Source organism: Melanostigma gelatinosum (genome assembly GCF_949748355.1).
Source record: "Melanostigma gelatinosum genome assembly, chromosome: 12".
NCBI classification, from domain to species: Eukaryota; Metazoa; Chordata; class Actinopteri; order Perciformes; family Zoarcidae; genus Melanostigma; species Melanostigma gelatinosum.
Window position 1 is genome coordinate 7,192,013 of NC_136645.1, and position 18,008 is coordinate 7,210,020.

Below are 18,008 nucleotides of genomic sequence, written 5' to 3' on the forward strand. Positions count from 1 at the left end.
CGTATCAATATGTTTAAACACTATTTGAGGTCATGACTTGCAACACAAAACTGAAAGCAAAAAATAATAACAAACAAATACAACATGAATTGTGTGTATTTGTCTCTTTATTTGTGCTGTTATAAATCATCTTTATGCCGATTCATTTCTCAAATCAAGCAACAATCAAAATTGGCATAGTTTGTATTTGGAAGGGTTGAATTACGAGGTTTGGAAGGGCAGTGAACGTCACATCCGCTATTGGATCAGCGGACGTGAAGCTGGTGAATGTGGGAGAAGCGCAACAACAGCCTGCTGCTGTTGTTTCTCTACAGCTTCCCAATGAACCATTAGATTACGTAGTGTCTCCAGTTCATGCTCACTTTGAGGAAAGAAGACAACGAGCATCGAATCGCCTGTTAAATATGGATTTTGTTACATTTCGTTCCGTTTTCCTCTCTCTCGTGTGGTCACACGCTGCGTTGGCCTACAGTAAGTTAACTACGTTACTAGCGCATGAGCTGACTTTAGGGTGTTAACATCCGAACATTAGTCTGGTTCAGCACCTCTGTGCAGCCGAATTAACCCGAATGTGTCACATCATTTAAGAAATGTCGATTCAAAGTGAATCTGTGGTTCATGCCATGATAGTTTATTATGAGGAGGTTATGAGGTGAGATGAGGACGGACCGCTGGTCTCCACTCCTGTAAACAACACACGCGATCATTCTTCTGTGTAAACAAGGCATTTTATGGTTAAAATAATGTATTTTATTATGCCGTTGGCAACCTTTTACTACCGGAAAGACTGGCATTGTGAAGCTGCACCTGGCTGAAGTTGTCCACATCAACTGTACAGTATGACTGAGCATACTTAAATATACTGTGTAACGTTTCAACATGCTACTCAATCATAAATTAACTGTCATACTCGTGTAAACATTGGGTGGATTCCTTTCAGTTCAAATATGGCTGATTGACAAACTGCAGCGTTCGTGTCTTTGGGGTTTTCTTTATTTCCTCTTTGTACGTTTCAGTATTACCCAAGACACTTTGTTTGTGAAATGCATTTCTGCAAAGTTGTTGATTTCCGTATCGAGAACCAAATGCAGGAGTCAAATCCTGCAGAAGCCAAACATACATGCATGTTTCCTTTAGACATCGATATTAACTGGAATATTGTGTACCGCGGTACACGTGTGGATGTTCATATCTTATTAGAAATAGATGAGATGGTGTACAGGTCTTTAATCTTTGGCATTTTGCTTCATTCGTCAGAAAAGTCTCTAAAAATGACCGTGGGACAAAATGCTGAAGTCTAGAAACAGGATTTGAAACTTGGGCGGTCGAGGTCGAAGTGTCACATGGATTTAGCTGCAACCAGGAAGATGCTCATTACATTATTCATTCTCCCCTCTGACCTGACATTAGCTCTATCCTCTCACATTCGATGTTGTGCACAGGCTATAGTGTAGCTACTAATGCATCTAATTATGGTCATTGCTGAGAGAGATGAGGGGGGGGAAAACGCTTATGACCCTTTCTGGAACTTCACCAAACGCCATTTAAAGAGGCATTAAGCAGACGTGCATCGATCCTCTGCAGTCCGAGGGAATTGCTGCGACGCACTTGATGCTTAAATGCATTTTTGGTGATGCTATCAGCAGCAAACGGCTCTAAATACAAACGCTAATGCATCCTGACTGCATAAAGTTAGTTTGAGCTTCTTGTTCTTGACTTCCATGAAGCTTGTCATCTTTTTAAACAATAACTTTTTGTTAGGCGGTAAAGTTAATCTTCAAACAAAACTATCCAAACACTCCCTTGTTCCAGCTTCTCAGTTGTCAGTATTTTCTGCTTGTCTATGTCTGATTAATAAATGTAAATAACTATTACTTGCAGCCCTATTAATAACACAGGAATTAATGACAAAAAAAATCGGCAACACTGATTTAATAGAACATGAATGTGTTGACCCATTCTGTCATGTATGTTTCTACAAACGTACATCTGTCTCTGTACGTTTGTCTTGTCTAAATCACGTACTGTCCCAGTGCAGCACCAGCACTAACAGTGTGACAAACGGTTCCGGTTCCGGTTTACCATCGCAGCGGTCACACAAGTGGCCGCTGCACTATTAAAATGCGAGGGGAATTTAAATCATTTAAAAAGTAGCCACTCAGAAAGCATTGAAATCATTTGACCTGCTTTGAAGTGCTGTTTGTCCCCCCTGATGTTGACACATTCTTGATTTATGTGGGCCTGTTTTGAATCACACTAACATGTGACTAAACAAACTCCGACCTCAAAGTGGGACGTGAGAGTGATTTATTACGTCTCCTACACCAACCTGCATTTTCTATTATCATGTAGGATTTATTAAACAGTCGTGAAATTAGAAATGCAGAACAAAGCGCCACTATATAATGTGTATTGCATGTGCATAGCCAAATAACTCACCATGGTTATGCAAAAATATTATTACAAAATGAATACAAATTTACGAATATGCCATTTACAGTGTGAATGTTACCTGTTAATTAAGGTGAGATCTTAGGAGAGCTCTCCTACAGCTTTGCCAAAAAAACTTCCAAATTAGTATTCAAATGCATCGTTTTTATTCTTCGAATCGGGGTCCTGCTCACTCTGTCGGGGTTCATATCAATACAGCTCGCTGTGACTTATCCCTCACTTATGCGTTATTTTCAGTTGGATATTGGTTCGTTGTGTGTGTGTGTGTGTGTGTGTGGATATGTACGTGTATTATGAGACAATCGGGATGAGTCACCTTGTACAATAGCACGACTTGTGTCGCCCTGAGTGGGACTTTCCAAGAGAGCGTACATTTTGCCCTTGAGTTTCCTTTCATTCATACCTTAGAATAGATTCTCCCTTAAAGAGTCACGTCTCAAGATGTCACCACAGTGCTTGTTGTCGGGACCGTTGACAGGAAAGCGTGGACAATGAACAAAGAGCTCACGACATGTTGAGACGTTATCAGTTCATCAGCCTGACCGAAACCTTCGTTGTTAAGGCTCGGCATCAAACATCTATACGTTGGTGATGGACTTTTTTGTTTTTGTTTTTTGCATTTCTAGACCAAAGATTAATCGGGAAAATAATCGTGAAGTTGACCGATTTCTAAAATCTATATATATAAATAAATTTAAAAAACTGACCGCTCCCATCAGATGTCTGGGTAGGCTCATAATCTTGTCGGTGCTCTGACTCTTTGATTACTGAGTTCCTGATTCAAATTACAATTGTATCTGTCTTAGAGAACTTTGGGCTTCATCTGTTACATGAAAAACATACATAAAAACAACATAACAACAAAATAAGTGTGGAGTTTTTATTGGAAAATACCATATCCTTCACACCAACCAACCAGGGGACTGCTGCTGACATACAGTACGTTGGCTATAAAGTCTGTTATTATTTGCATACAACAAGATGAGTATGAATACCTCACAAGGCCGCCTAAACATGTCAACACTTGCCTGCTTACTTACCACTGCATTCAAATCTGAGCAGTGGTGGTGTTGCTTTCTGAATCTCTATATACAGTGCAGTGCCATCATCAGCCCAACCAGTCTGGTAGTTATACACCGAAATGGAATGCAGCCATTATTGATGTCAGTAGTCACACTTGTGCTTTTCCACACGTCTGCAGTGAAAACTATCCTCGGCTCACTGGTTTAATGAGACACGGCAGGAAGCCACGTGGGTTGTGTAGATCTCTATCGTCAAGTGATGTGTTAAAATGTAGCCGTGGTGTAAATAACTGATGCATGTTTGCGCGTTGTCAGTGACGTTTTAACGTTTCCTTGACGCGATTATATCTCTGTGTCTGTGTCTCTGGTGCTCTGTCCACCTCCTCTACTTTCTTCTGCACTTCTGACGCCGGTGTGTGTTTGCTGTGGTTGAACTGGATTCTCATTCTGACTTTAAGCTTTAAGAGAGCTTTACTGGCATTTTCTCAACAAAACTCCCAATTAGATGCAAAATCAGCCAGCGATATAAAGACAACAATAACAAATACACGAAGCATGAATTAAAAAAAAAAGGACATATTCAAATTATTATTAATATCAAGAAGTACTGGAAAGGTATTGTACTTGAATGCTCGTTTATTTTGCACACAATCTTTTCTTTGTTTTTTGCTCGTGTTTCATTGCACATTGTTGGACTTCCTCCATCACCAGTGACCTCCTTTCTCACATCTGATAGCGTTTTTCTCTCTCTTCCTGCTTCGAAAAGAGGTTTTTGCTTTGCGTGCATACATCTGTCAGCCGTGTCTGCTGCTGCTGCTTCTGTTTTCTGTCCTCGTGACTGATCTGCTTCACTTCTACACACTTCTAAACATGCTCAGTGTTTCGTAAATACTTTCTACTTTTCCTCAGCTGGGGGGGTTGACCTCATTCCCAAAATTGACATTCTGACCTTTTTGTAATTAGTTGATTTCAAACTGTAAGGGAGCTGTGAAAACTGCCATTTTGAATATTGTTCTACACTTAAAGTTGTGCTTTATTCTGTGCAGTTTGCAATGGGATTGTGTGTGTATATCTGTAAATCATTAAACCAGGAAATATATTCTCTAGTATTCATACATTCTTTCTCAGATGGGATTTAAAGCTTTCAAACTGCAAGACGGTAAAACGGAAGTTGAAATTGTGAACTGGTGTGGTTTTCGTTTGTGTGGGTCTCACGCTACCTTGTGGTGGACGCCCTCAGCGACCAACGTGACGGCTGCGGTTAACGCTTCTTTTACAGCACACATTCCTTCATCTGTGATTTCTCTTTCACTCCTCTCACGTTTCACTTTGCTTCTGAAGCCGCTCTGTCATTGCATGGGTGTATGTGATCACGTGCATGCACGTAAATGTGAGTTCAGAGGAATTGAAACTGAAATGTGCTCTTTTATTCTCTTAATCTGTGAGATAACAGAGGGCGTGTCACCTCTGTTATCTCACAGATTAAGAGAATACAGGTTTTTGAAGGTGTGTTCAGGAACTTGTCCAAAAAGCTTGATTGAAGCCGTTGTCTTTTTTTATTGAACTTTAAAATGCAACACCAGGCCAGAGTCAGTCTTCAGAAATTAAAAATCCTAAACACCACTTTATTTTTTACCTCAATCTTCATTTGTGTGTGTGTGTTAACAGTAATTGTGCAACGCTACGAGGCATGGCTGCTTCCTGTAACATGAGGTACATCGTCAGGCTTGTGTAAACATGCACGGGATATAAATACAACTTGTTTCCAGAGCTGATCAGCACTGCTAATGAAATCATTTGGTCTCCGTGTAACCTGCTGAATTGACATTGAACCGTAAGTCACGGCCCTGAAGTGAAGGCCAGTTAACAAGGGGGTAAAGGGGAAAACACTGTCTGTCTTCTTTGCACTCTGCTGTTTTAAATTTGAGGAAGTATGTACGTGCTGTTGGGAAATGTCCTTTTTCTGGGTTCCTCGATGTCCGAAGAGACGTAGCGCAAAGTTTCTTGTAGATTCAATTTTAAAAAGTCAGTACATTGAGTGAAGTTGTAGTTCTACCACCAAGTTTAAAGAAATATACGTTGACTATTAATATTCTCTTAAACTCATGCTGTGTGTGTGTGTGTGTGTGTGTGTGTGTGTGTGTGTGTGTGTGTGTGTGTGTGTGTGTGTGTGTGTGTGTGTGTGTGTGTGTGTGTGTGTGTGTGTGTGTGTGTGTGTGTGTAAAAACATAGACCCATAAAAGAGGTTCACCACGATTGTATCATGTAGCAGTTGGCATGCAGCGCCCTCTAGTGGGATGTTTTAAGCAATACAAAGCCTCCCCGAATTTGACAGCCGAATGGAGAAGAAGGGTAGCAGCAGGGTTAAGCTGAGCGTCTGTAAGGGACTTTAATGTTCATAAAAGTGTTTCTGTAAAGAGGGGGATTCTCTGTTTCCACTCATTTAAAGTTCAGAGTTGTGATATTAATTTCCATGTCTTGTTGTGGTGTTTTGAAGACGTCCAGTGTGAAATCTGAATGCCTTGTGATGTCTGCAGTCTGACGTGTCGTGTCCCTGTTTCCACAGTGGCGCCGCCGACCAACGTGACCCTGGACTGCCACAATATGCACAACGTCCTGAGGTGGAGTTACGAGCAGCTCTCGCCAGGGCTACGATTCAAAGTCAGCATTGGCTCAATAGGAGCCAAAAAAGGGTGAGTGTGTTTTCCTTTGTGCACATTACCTGCTGAAAGTCAGTCTGCCTGTTCGAACTAAGACTTGTTGAATGAGCCCTGTTGCGCCACCATGTTGCTACGGTGGCCCAGAAAGGACAAATCAAACACCGTAGCTATCGGATATCACTAAATGCGACACACTTGTCCTTAATTAAATGCAAGATATCCTTACAGTATAGCTTACCACAAGTTTGATTATGTTCATGTAAAAAATATTTACTTTTAGCACCCAACAATTAACATTGTGTTATTAAGCATTTATTGACTGTTTACATGCATGTACAGCAGGCTGACAACTATTTTAAAAGTGTTTAAAACGTCTGAAGACATTATGTGATGATTATAGTAAGTTATTTCAGTTATTTGCTCATTATTTTCTCTTGACAATGTCACTCTTGTTTTATTTTGTTTCCCCAGTTTTCCTCAGGAGATTTGGGTGGACCAGACAGCTCCACTACAATTAGACGTGTCCTCTCTCTCTGATCCAAAGAGTGAATACCTTCTTGACGTGACTGCCGTGATTGGACAGAATGAGTCTGATTTTGCTCCTTCTGATGGAATCACTTTCAGCTATTTCAAGGACTCTCAAGTATCGAAGACATGTGAGTATTGGTGTCCGCGTTCACTGAGCTCACCATGAATATTTAACTTTTTAGAACGATGAACCTGAATTAATGAGTTCAGACACTAATGCGGCTCCTGAAAACAGAAAAATATGGTAAAAATTCCTGACAAGCTTCAGCTATAAAAATAATTCATATTAAAACAGGATATACAAAAAATAAAACAGTCAGTTAAACATAATTTAAACATCATTTAAAGATACATTAATTAATTCATAAAAAAATAATGAAATAAAAAATGTATTGCAGTTTAAAAAACGGTAATAAAAAACTGGATTGACAAATTGAATAAAAAATGCAGCTTCTAACTTCCCTTCCCATTCTCAGGTGTGTTTCCCTGCTTTACGTGACCGGCTGGCTATTGGTCACCTAGCTTCTCCTTTTAGCCTCTGCATTTAGCCATTCCGTGACGCTTTGGGCCTTGTGATGGTAAAACGAGATAACGCTCTCGTAAATTAGCCACATGGGATGTAACGGGCTTTCTGATTGGCTGCCACCAGGCATGTCATACACAGACTAGACACTGACGTGTGAGGGAGAAGGTGGTGGAGGAATGGATGCACTCCTTGGTACCGCCACAGTTACAATCTCAACACGGTTGAATACGGTAAAGCGTGTAGGAACCACCGGGGACTTCATGGTGCATTCAGGTGCACCACGTAAACTCTGAAATGTGTACTCAAATGACCACAAAGGTTGTAAAAAAGGACATTTTCTCCTTCTTTTTTTGTTCTTGTTGACTTGAAATTGAGATTACGATTAAGCCATGTTCTTGTTTCCAGGTAATGTGGACTTCCCATCAGTTAACGTCACCTCCCAACACGATGCCACTGTCCTGTTCCACTTCACACATCCCTCGCTGGTGTACCTCCAAAATTTGCCAGGCAGTCCAAATACAAAAACAAGGAGGAACAAAAGACAGCTCTCTGTATTTCGTTACGATGTTGTGATCATCAACCAGGTGAGGCTGCACAAACATCTTCTACACCTTCTAAAGTCTGGCATGACATTGATGAGACATGAGAAAATGAGCTGAAGGCCTGTCTGTTTCCTCATGTAATGATTACTGATCAAACAATGATGGTTTAGCAGGGGAAGAAGCACAAAATGCGTCTGTTGACGTCGTTTTATATGTACAAATGACTTCTCTGTGTCACTCTGTGGTTTTCTTGAAAAGGTCTCTGTTTGTTGTTTGTGCAGACGGAGCACACGTTTTACTGTGACACGAGTGTGTGTGAGGAGCAGATTTCAGTGGATGCTGCACAGAAGAAGCACTGTCTGAAGATGAATGGAGAGCTGGAGATGATATTAGTTCAAGCCACACAAGAGTACTGCGTCCTGCCACCGGAAGAAGCACCGAGCTGTTGAGTAACATTTTTATCCATCGTGACCACACGTCCATTTGCATGTCAGTCTGGTACTTATTCAAAAATGCGATATCTGAGAAATGCCTGCATTGAAATTTGGCACAAACGTCCACCTGGACTTGAGGAAGAACTCATCAGATGTTTGTGGTCACAGACATGGATGTAAACTCAATTCTAGTTGAATTACTTTTTTTTCCTCTTAACTTTGGCATGATACACAACAGTCATGCTTTTATGTCTTACTTTGAAAGTGTGATCTCAGACTCAAAGTGAAGATGTTAGTTAGACCAGTGGTTCACAAACAGCAGCAGCCGGACCCTTTTTATTCTACAGCCCTTATCGAGCCTCGTCATTGGTCGGTTTAACTCGCAGTCCTTTAACACACTTGTTCATGCTGTTATCTTGTTAAAGTAACCACTGTGAGTCAGAGCTACCACTGGTCTCTTTTGCTAGACTGTGTGTGTTTGTGGCTTAGAGTCCTTCTGTTAATATTTGACATCTGTTCCATCTAGATCACATCCCCCTCATCGTCGGTGGCAGCGTGTTGGCAGCCTTTCTTGTGTTTGGTTTTGTCTTCTACATGGTGTACCAAAAACAGACCACGCCGACTAGTTCTTTACCACCGTCCGTGGTATGTTCATCCTCCCAACTCTGCTTCTATTTGATCATTTAAATGGAAATTATTCGGTTTGAATATGCTAAGAGAATTTAACCCTGCTGAAGGAACAGGTTTTAAAAGTTCAACCCACATCTAACAATTCCTCTTTGTGTCTCAAAGACGTTACCGACGAAACTGATCCGGGTGATCTCGGAAGCGGTTCACGAGACGTTCATTGTGCCAGAAGTGGGGCCTGCCTCACCCACGCCTCTACTAGCAGAGGAGAAAGAACTTACAACTTGTGCTCTCCCCTGTACTGAGCCCGAGCTCCGTCTGCCGCTCAGGGTGTTCACCGAGGATGAAGGCGCGTGTGATGACGTGGGGGTAGGGACGAATGAGGAACCTGGGTACATGAAAGGCAACGACCTGGAAGAAGATGAGGCGCTGTGCCCCAGTGAGGTCTCCACTGGTTACGAGAAACGCCCGGTGTTGGATACGTTGGCACCAGATGAAGTGACGGAGGGTTACCGTGGCTGAACCTCTGAACATTGTGGCTCATTGAGCGCTCGACGTTGGGTCAAATATGACTGAACAGCAACTTGCAGTCTTGGTTACAAATGTCCGGTGGCTTGGTTCGTGTCGTTCCCTTGACAAATCGTCTCAAAGCCACCTTAAAGCAGAATAAGAGACACCTTCACATCAGTTATATTTTTCTTTCTATTTACATGATTCTTTCAACGCAGCACAACAAAGCAGCCTTTGTGAAATATGTTCCTGAAAAGCAATCATTCCTAACACTGCTAGTAGCTGAATAAGCACTTTTATATTATCGTGATTGATTAAATTAGCTTTATCACGCACAGAATCCCACACGATGACTCAAAGGGACTTCACTGTGCTGCATCTCCTGTAAGCCATACTGAAATACTAACCAGGGATAACATTTACATACTGTTCCATGAACATCTGTTAATCACGCATTATCATCTATTTGCCTGTGATGCATGCACACAGGCACGACGATACAATACTGTAATCTCTGTGGAATACTGAGAAGTTCATTTTTGCTTATTTGCACTTGTGCGTTTTCTACACGAATCGAATCCTTTTGTTTGTCGTTAGGCTGGTAGCACCTTAAAGTCGCAGTGAACCGGAAGTTGGAGCATCTTTAACTTCTTTATGTGACCTTTTTCTTCGTAAAATGTAATATTTGGACCGGGTGTCGTTGACGGTGAGTGTGGCTTAACAAATACAGAGCTTCCTATTTACGCCTCCTTTTCCTGCTGGTAGATCAGGAGGAGGAGAAATTAATAAATTCCTCAATCACTTATGGAAAATGTGTTTTATGTGTCACTCAGCCTTTAAATCCATTGAAGCAGTTTGAGGACTGCAGATACGTTGCTCATGAAATGAGCTGCGATCTTGCACCAGTTGTATGATGTTGTACGTTACATTACACAATCTGGTAGACTGTGTTGTGCCTTGTGTCCGTGCTTTACAGTCAGTTTTTGAGTCACTTCATGTTTTATATGTAACTTTTTGTTTTTGGTAACTTAAAACATACAGATGTTAAAGTTAACGGGTCGATCTGTTTGTACGCACTGCTGAATACATGAATACAGAGTCTGGCAGGACGTGAACCCACGACACATTTTAAGTGATACAGGCAATGAAACGGGGAATTGGTGCTTTTATTTGTACATTTTACGGTCCACTAATTTGGAAAGGACTGATTTGATTTCCATCCGTAGTGATGTTGGAATGTGTTGATGGATTTGGATAAACGGCCAGCGAATTAAACTCAAGCACTTGATTCTCTAATTTAGTTCCCGAGCTGTTTATTATCCTTTCTCAGTATCTATCTGATCTCTCTGCATCTGTCCACATCATCTTTCCCTTTCTGTCTGCAAACTACTGTTTTTATCTGTTTGTCTTCTGTCCTTTTTTCTAGCGTTACATATTTTCAATAAAAAACAAGATGACGGTATTTCTTAGCCCTTTTCTGTTTGTGTCTCCAAATTGAGGGATTTTGAATGTGAATATATCTGATAAACTGAAGCATCAAGTGTTCCTTTATGTGTTGAACGTTCTCCTACATCTAAAGCTAAATAAAGTATTTTTATTTTTAAAGCATATTTAAAAACCCTCTTTGATCAGCTGGAAAATGTATTGTCACAAACTTAAAAACAGGTCTATTTTTCTAAGTTGACTTTTTAGAGATGACCGTGACGCTACCAACATGATCTTATAGAATATGATATATTGCTGTCGATTAAACTACCTCACAGTGTATATAAAGGAGTTAAAATAATCCCCACCGTAAACAGCAAGCAAATGCAACATTCACTTTAATGCAGCAGCAATATTAATCCAGTGTCGTAAAGTGAATCACTGACAGGAACCATTAGGCTGCACAATATATACTTTCGCTTTGAAGTAACTCGAGCTGATAATACCTTTTACGGAAATACGTTTTTAATTGGATGACTTCTACAGAGTGGTGTTCCTACTTTTACTCTGAATACTTCTTCCACAGCTGGTGTTTTACATCTATGTCTTCAATCTTATGTTGTCATCACCAGATTCCTGTATGTGAAATGCAGACCCGTCAGGAAGGGAAGTTGGTATTTCAGTTCAGTGAATCAGCCGAATTGCAGCTTGAGTTACTACTGTCACTATGTAAATCACTGCATCAGATGCTGTCACGTTACGATGTAAAGGAAGAAGCACACATGACACCATGACGTTTCATGACATTTGGGCAACCACGTTGTTCCTTCTTCTGAAACCAGTCATTTGAGTGACGAGGAAGACCTCTTTTGTGTGTTTGTGTAGATGTCTGTCTGGGATGTTTCCTTCCTCTTTGCTGCCTGTGTGTGTGGGAGTAGGGAGACCTATTTAGTTTCCAGTAACAGACTTCACTATTAGGTGTGTATCCTCAAATCGTTCTTGGTATTTGGTTTGCAGATTTCTTTTTGCATTCAACTGCTGTGAAACGCCCGTGGAGCAACTTGTGTGTTGCTCAAGGACACTTTGACATGTGGACAGTAGGAGAGGGGGATTGGCAACCTTGTGGTTAAAGGACGACCGGCTCTACCACTGAGCCACAGCCGCCCCAGCTTTGTCCGATATACTCCCACAGCCCTGTCAGATCAAGCACAACACCATCAACACCGCTCCTCATGTTCAACATGTGTTCACCTGAACTGAATTCAACCTGGATGTGATTTCACATCATACTTTTACAAAGGTCCATACTGTTAAAATACGGTTTTTTCACAGTTGAACTTCAATGTTTAGGTCAGTTTGGCTGTTACTTTTATGTATTCCAGCTTCACTGTTCATGTGTACAACCAACATTTAGCTTCATGTATCCATTACTCCATCGATCAATGTGACCACTTTTAGCTGTTTAGGTTTCTCTGCTCACTGGGTAAGTTTTCACGCACACTCTATTTTTTTTGTTGAGACCATGTTTTGGCATTTTTGCCTTTATTCTGAAAGTCAGTGAGAGGAAGGTGTATAATGTGCAACAAAGGTCCCCCGGGCCGGGAGTTGAACCATTGAGTGCTGGTTCACCCTGTTATTACAGGTCCACTCAATATGGGGAAACATTTATTATTCCAATTCTAATTACTATGTTTTAAAGATTAGTATGTACCCCGGGCTGGGAATCACTAATCACAGCGTGCTGCGGATCCTTTGGGTGATTAGAAGTCACCTAAACTGCGTTAATGCTGTAGCACCAGGATGTACAAGTTTTACTAACACGGTATAAAAGTGCTACAAAGTACACTTGGTAAAGTTCAGTCCAACTGTAATGAGACAATCAGAATTTGAATTTGATGTCATGATGTATTTTAAGGTTTTGCAGAACAATGCTTATATAATCACATCCGCTTCCGTAGATATTTATAGACCCATAAACAATATAGTTAATAACTAACACGAAGTGGAACCATAAAGTGCTCTGTTGTCACCGAGCGTCATTACGCAACACATTTCCAGTAAACCGTTTGTTTCCAGTCAAATGTTTGGACATGTTGATGGTTATCGTTCAACTAACAAATACTTGTAACTGCGTCAACCTGAAGCAGAACAGTGTGGCATTTCTTCTGACCTTCAGAGAACAAACAAGCGACTGTCACGAGAAATACGTCCTCACAGAACTCACAGAGCGTCATTTGAAGAATGTATTAATGGGCTCTGTTTCATGAAATAATACAACTAATTATGGCTGAATTGCATTTAGCTGCTTTATTTTCAGGGTGCTGGTGTTGTGCAGGCTGGCTCACTGTTTGTGTGTATTATAAGAAGTCAAAATGTTTGCTGTGAAAAAGGACTATTAGAGAACATTCATGCCGTCTTTTACATTATTTTAAATGTGAATTTGAGAAGAAATGTCAGTCAAATCCACAGTATGAGGAGGTATATTTAGCTCTGAGGTGTAATATCAGCAAAGCAGTACAGCGTTGCGTCTTTTGTGTCCAAATATTTTGGCAAATTAGGCAAAGATTTCTCATTCGCACACGACAGCAACGTATGAGATGTATGCATGAAAAGAAAAATGCATATTTAATTTGAACAGGATTTCAAGTGGGCTTGTTTTGTTCCTAGTTTTGCTGATACACACTTCAAATTGTATTGTAAGTGCTGGTGGTGGTGGTCAGCTTTCAGAGGGGGAATGACAGAACGTGGTCGTGTCAGAAATGCCATATATGGTCCATGCATCATTGAACTTAAAAACAGGAAGTTGATGGCATGTTAAAGGCGGCCGTGTTGCCTGCAGCATCAGTCCAGCGTGTCTTTCGTCCTCAGACTGCCTCAACGCCATGACTGATCTGCTGCTCAGAGCCGTGCTGCTGGGGAACCTGGGTTTCTGTGTCACAGCTCAAGGTAACCGCCGATACGTGTACATGTTTTATGACATATGGATTGTTCTTGTCTGACTGGTTTGATTTCAACGTCACACAGATTTCTTTCTCAGAAGTTGTTCATGTTTTTAAAATCACTTTAAAACATCAGCGCTCAGCTCAGAGGACCTTCACATATTTAAAGATCACGGAATCAAGGAGTGTAACTTTAAATGTATTGGTCTTTAATGTAACAGACCAACTAATAACAGAACTCACGAATACACTCTTTTAAGATGTAATAAGGCAACGGAACAATGTGAGAAACAACAGAACAGGACTTGATTTACACTGAAGTCAGGGAATCACAAATGATGTTACATATTGTGAGGGTTGAGTACAACAAACAGTTCTTTCACTCTAAATCGCTCCAAGACGTCAGTAGGAATTAGAAAAAACGTCAGAAATGATCAATCTCCAACAAGACGAGAACAAAGAAACAGAAACATGGAACTTTGACTTAAGGCTGGTTCAGGAGAGTAACTCGAGTGTGTCATGAGCTCTGAGACTTCAAGGTACAATTTTATGTGTCAAGTTTGAAAAACAAGCCGCTGTGTTGTCAGGAACAATGGCAATGATTTATCTAACTACAGTTCTAACCCGAACCCGAACCCGAACCCCAGCCTCAAGACAAACGACCATGACCACAGATAGATTTTGCTAAAAGGTGAAAGACATCTTTCTAATACGAATCTTTCAAGAATCACAACAAGACTCAGGAAATCTCTTCCGTCCCACCAAACATTTCATTTTAAATATAATTCCAGAGCCCATATAGAAGCTATTTGGAATGGATGCACCTTCTTTAGTTTGTACAGTTGGAGTACTGGCTGTCATGCACTCCCCCCATTTGTCATGTACTACTACTCCTATCCTACTACTACTCCTATTAGTGATAGTAATTCCAAATCCCATTTTCATATTTTCTGTTTTATCGTCCTGTTTGTAAATCAGTTTTTGTTGTGTACTTAAGAGCTGCTGTCTAATAACCTCCATTGTTGTTCTTAATCAAACAACTAATCAATCAATATTTTACCTTTAAAAAAAAAGAAAAGGTAGTTGATGCTTCTATCTCCTCATAAACCATCATGTCATCAATTACCTCCTCAGTTCCAGTGATGCTCGCTCCACCCACCCAGGTGAGGTTTGACTCCGTGGACTATAAAAACGTTGCGCACTGGAGTCCACCTGCCAACAGAAGCTCACTGCAGTTCTACGTCCAGTGGAAGATGTGAGCCATGACACACACACACACACACACACACACACACACACACACACACACACACACACACACAGCAGATCTACATTTAACACTGCAAACATTCAGTTTTTATTTCATTTTTCATTCCAAATTGCTAAACTTTGCTAATTCATATATATATATGTATATATATATATCCATCACTGGCAGTAAGACATGCTACTATGATCCATGCTGCACAGAGTGAAATAAACCATCTGCTCCTCAGTTATGGCGAGCCTCAGTGGTTGGACGTGTCCGGCTGTCAGGGGATCCAGAGGCCCCACTGCGACCTCAGCGCCGTGACCTCCGACTCCAGAGAGTGGTATTACGCCAGAGTGCACGCTTCCTCCCTGCCCTCCAGCAAATCAGCCTGGGCCCTCTCCCCGAGGTTCAGCCCTCGCTGGGACAGTGAGTGTTTACTCTCCTCCTCCTCCTCCTCCTCCTCCTCATCGTCTGTTCTATTGTCGCTGACCCAAACTGATGCCTCGATCGACACAACCTGAAACAGACGCCGGCATGGTTCTTTATTAATAACTATAAGGAGTGGAGACGTACTAGAGTATTTCAAGGAGAGGTATCAGTTCAGGTTGTAAGATCTGTATAAAGAATAACTAATAACTACACTTTTTTAAGTCAAGGAATTGAATTTACTAACTCAAAAAGTACAATTTGCTGAGTTATACCTATAATACAGTCACTTTACTATACTCTCAATCAATCCTGGTCCCAGTCCACATAACAGTTGTTTTCTTTTTACCTTTTTCAAGCGAAATTTAAGTAATTTTTAAAGGATAAAAACAATCAGTTGCCTGGTACTTCAACCCCCAAACTGGCAAGAAAAAGTTGCATACAAAGTGTTCTGTTTAAAATGTGCTTGAAGTGTAAGATGTCAAGTTGCTTTTATACGAAACAAAACACCAAAACAAAAAAATATTTCCTCTTCTCCTTCTTTTATGTTTTACTCTTTGAATTGTTTTGTCTTCATCTTTGGAAAAAATAAACGAAACTAATTCCTTATGTTGCATCTGCAGCCAAAATCAGCTCTCCTGTCTTGAAGCTGAACTGCACCGAGCAGGGGATCGTGGTCCGTGTGAAGACCCCGAGGCTGATGGTCCGTAAGATGCACAGGAGTCTACACTACGAGATCTACCTCATAGACACCAGTGGACAGGAGGTACACACACACACACACACACACACACACACACACACACACACACACACACACACACACACACACACACACACACACACACACACACACACACACACACACACACACACACAGTTACATCTCCATACTGTTTTTGGCTGCAGACAAACGATCAAGAATAACGTTTTAATAATAATTTATTCATATTTTAATGAGGTTTATATGGAAAACAAAATAAATGTCCTGTAATGTAATGCTATAGATGTAAAATAAAGCTTTTAGGGCTGCAACTAACAATTACTTTCATTATCAATTCATCGATACATTTTTTTTTTTGATCAATTGATCGATTAAGTTTCTGCACTAAAAGAATCACCAGCATGGTGACACATTTCTTTCTGGAGCCTGGAACAAATATAATGTAATAAATGTGTATGCTGTAAACATATTACTTTTAAACTACCACTCCCACTCTTACGAAATAGAAGAGGAAGCAGAAGAGGGAGAAGAGGAACAACAAAAACAAGAACAACAACAACAATAAATAATAAAGTTCATTACGAAACATGAAGAAAATGTATGAAATGTATGTCAAGATATTATGCAGTCTGACCGTCAGTGTCTCCGGTCTTATTCTCTCCTCTTCAGGAGGTGCACGAGATGGACTGCTGCTCTAAAAAGATGATTCTGAAAAAGCTGAAACACAAGGAGAAATACTGCCTCCAAGCCCAGACCATGATCCCCCTCCAGGCCAAGAGCAGCGCTCGGAGCCCCGTGCAATGTGTCACTACGCTTTGATCACACAGGTATGAACACACACACACACACACACACACAGTAGTAGAAAGCTATTTGATCCGTGGGGATGTGGCACAAGTGTGTGCGTCGTGTGACTGTGTCCGAGCCAGACAGTATTGTGCGAGGGTGAAAGGTAACCTCTGCGCTGTAACAAAAGATTCCCAAACGAGAAGTCAAGGATCAGTTGTCGCACGACATTGGCCTGAGGCAGCGGGACAGAAAGAAGGAGGGAAGATGAAACTCCTGGAGGAGAAATCTTTGCAGAGAGTTTCTCCACAATGACCTCTGCTCAACCCGCCCTTTGCACTATTTGTAGATCTGCAACAGATCTGTGGAGCGCTGATAATGTAATTCTGGAAAGTCATTCCTTTTGATTATTATTCCTTTGTGCCATTCATTCATCTTTTCTCTTCCTCTTCTCCGTTTGTCTTTTTTCCACTTCTCTTCGCTGCAGACGAACTGGACAAGCTGGACTTTTCCTCCATCAGTTCAGCTTTAGTTATCCTTCGCTACCTCCGTGTCAATAAAAGTGCTGCACTTTATTCTCAAAAGCATTTCGGATGTGACATGTTGAATTGTGTAGGTACACTTTCACTTTTGATGTCAGCCTCCAGGACACTGCATTGTTTCTGTTAACTCAAGGTCCACTTTCCAGCATTCCCCCCCCCCCCCCTCAGTGGATCACTGAGTCAACTCCATCCGCTGGTGATGATGTGAAATGTGGTTCAAAGCTCTGGAAAAAGCTTTTGAGTAGAACTTGAGTTAAGATTATTTTGTTAAGATCTTTTTACTTTTGTTTTGTTGTTTTCATTAAGCGCAGCTTATCTTTCAGACACACTACAAGCACAATGAAGAAGAGCAGTTTACGTTAACTTATTCTTCCAGCTGACGACAGTAACCAGTGAATCACACATTTAGCAATTTTATGTATTTTTTCGTCTTAACATTTCACTTTGTTTCCTTTGATTGGAGGAAACAAATCATTTGTTCAGGGATGGGAAGGATGCAGTTTATACTGTTTCAATACTGTGAATTTGTACTCGTTTTCCCTTCCGCACAGCAACTCTCAATGAATGTCATCTAAGCTTTAACATAAAGCACAAAGCCAAAACATCACGGGAGC

General features: G+C 40.9%; 2 protein-coding genes across 4 annotated transcripts; both read left to right on the forward strand.

The window, feature by feature from the left end:
- Positions 1-254: 254 nt before the first annotated feature.
- On the forward strand, positions 255-10,762 carry ifngr1l (interferon gamma receptor 1-like). Of its 3 annotated transcripts, none has more exons than XM_079280846.1 (7): positions 255-471; positions 6,040-6,166; positions 6,605-6,789; positions 7,593-7,771; positions 8,011-8,173; positions 8,690-8,808; positions 8,956-10,762. In XM_079280846.1, the coding sequence occupies exons 1-7, from the start codon at positions 405-407 to the stop codon at positions 9,310-9,312; spliced, it is 1,197 nt and encodes a 398-aa protein (XP_079136972.1). In that variant the 5' UTR covers positions 255-404; the 3' UTR covers positions 9,313-10,762. The 3 variants fall into 3 exon arrangements, with proteins under 3 accessions (XP_079136972.1, XP_079136973.1, XP_079136974.1); XM_079280847.1 differs by having other exon boundaries at positions 8,690-8,805; XM_079280848.1 differs by lacking the exon at positions 255-471 and adding an exon at positions 5,242-5,307.
- A 2,845-nt stretch (positions 10,763-13,607) lies between these two features.
- il22ra2 (interleukin 22 receptor, alpha 2) lies at positions 13,608-17,944 on the forward strand (the record flags this gene model as incomplete). Its single annotated transcript, XM_079280599.1, has 6 exons — positions 13,608-13,671; positions 14,799-14,919; positions 15,161-15,342; positions 15,966-16,108; positions 16,736-16,893; positions 17,340-17,944. The coding sequence occupies 5 exons, from the start codon at positions 13,608-13,610 to the stop codon at positions 16,883-16,885; spliced, it is 660 nt and encodes a 219-aa protein (XP_079136725.1). The 3' UTR covers positions 16,886-16,893; positions 17,340-17,944.
- Between the last annotated feature and the right edge of the window lie 64 nt (positions 17,945-18,008).

Excerpts from the sequence above, each read along its gene's own strand:
- ifngr1l (XM_079280846.1), top strand. The coding sequence starts at position 405 with ATGGATTTTGTTACATTTCGTTCCGTTTTCCTCTCTCTCGTGTGGTCA. Across the intron at positions 7,772-8,010 it reads ATGTTGTGATCATCAACCAG|ACGGAGCACACGTTTTACTG; the intron begins GTGAGGCTGCAC and ends TTGTTTGTGCAG. Across the intron at positions 8,174-8,689 it reads ACCGGAAGAAGCACCGAGCT|ATCACATCCCCCTCATCGTC; the intron begins GTTGAGTAACAT and ends TGTTCCATCTAG.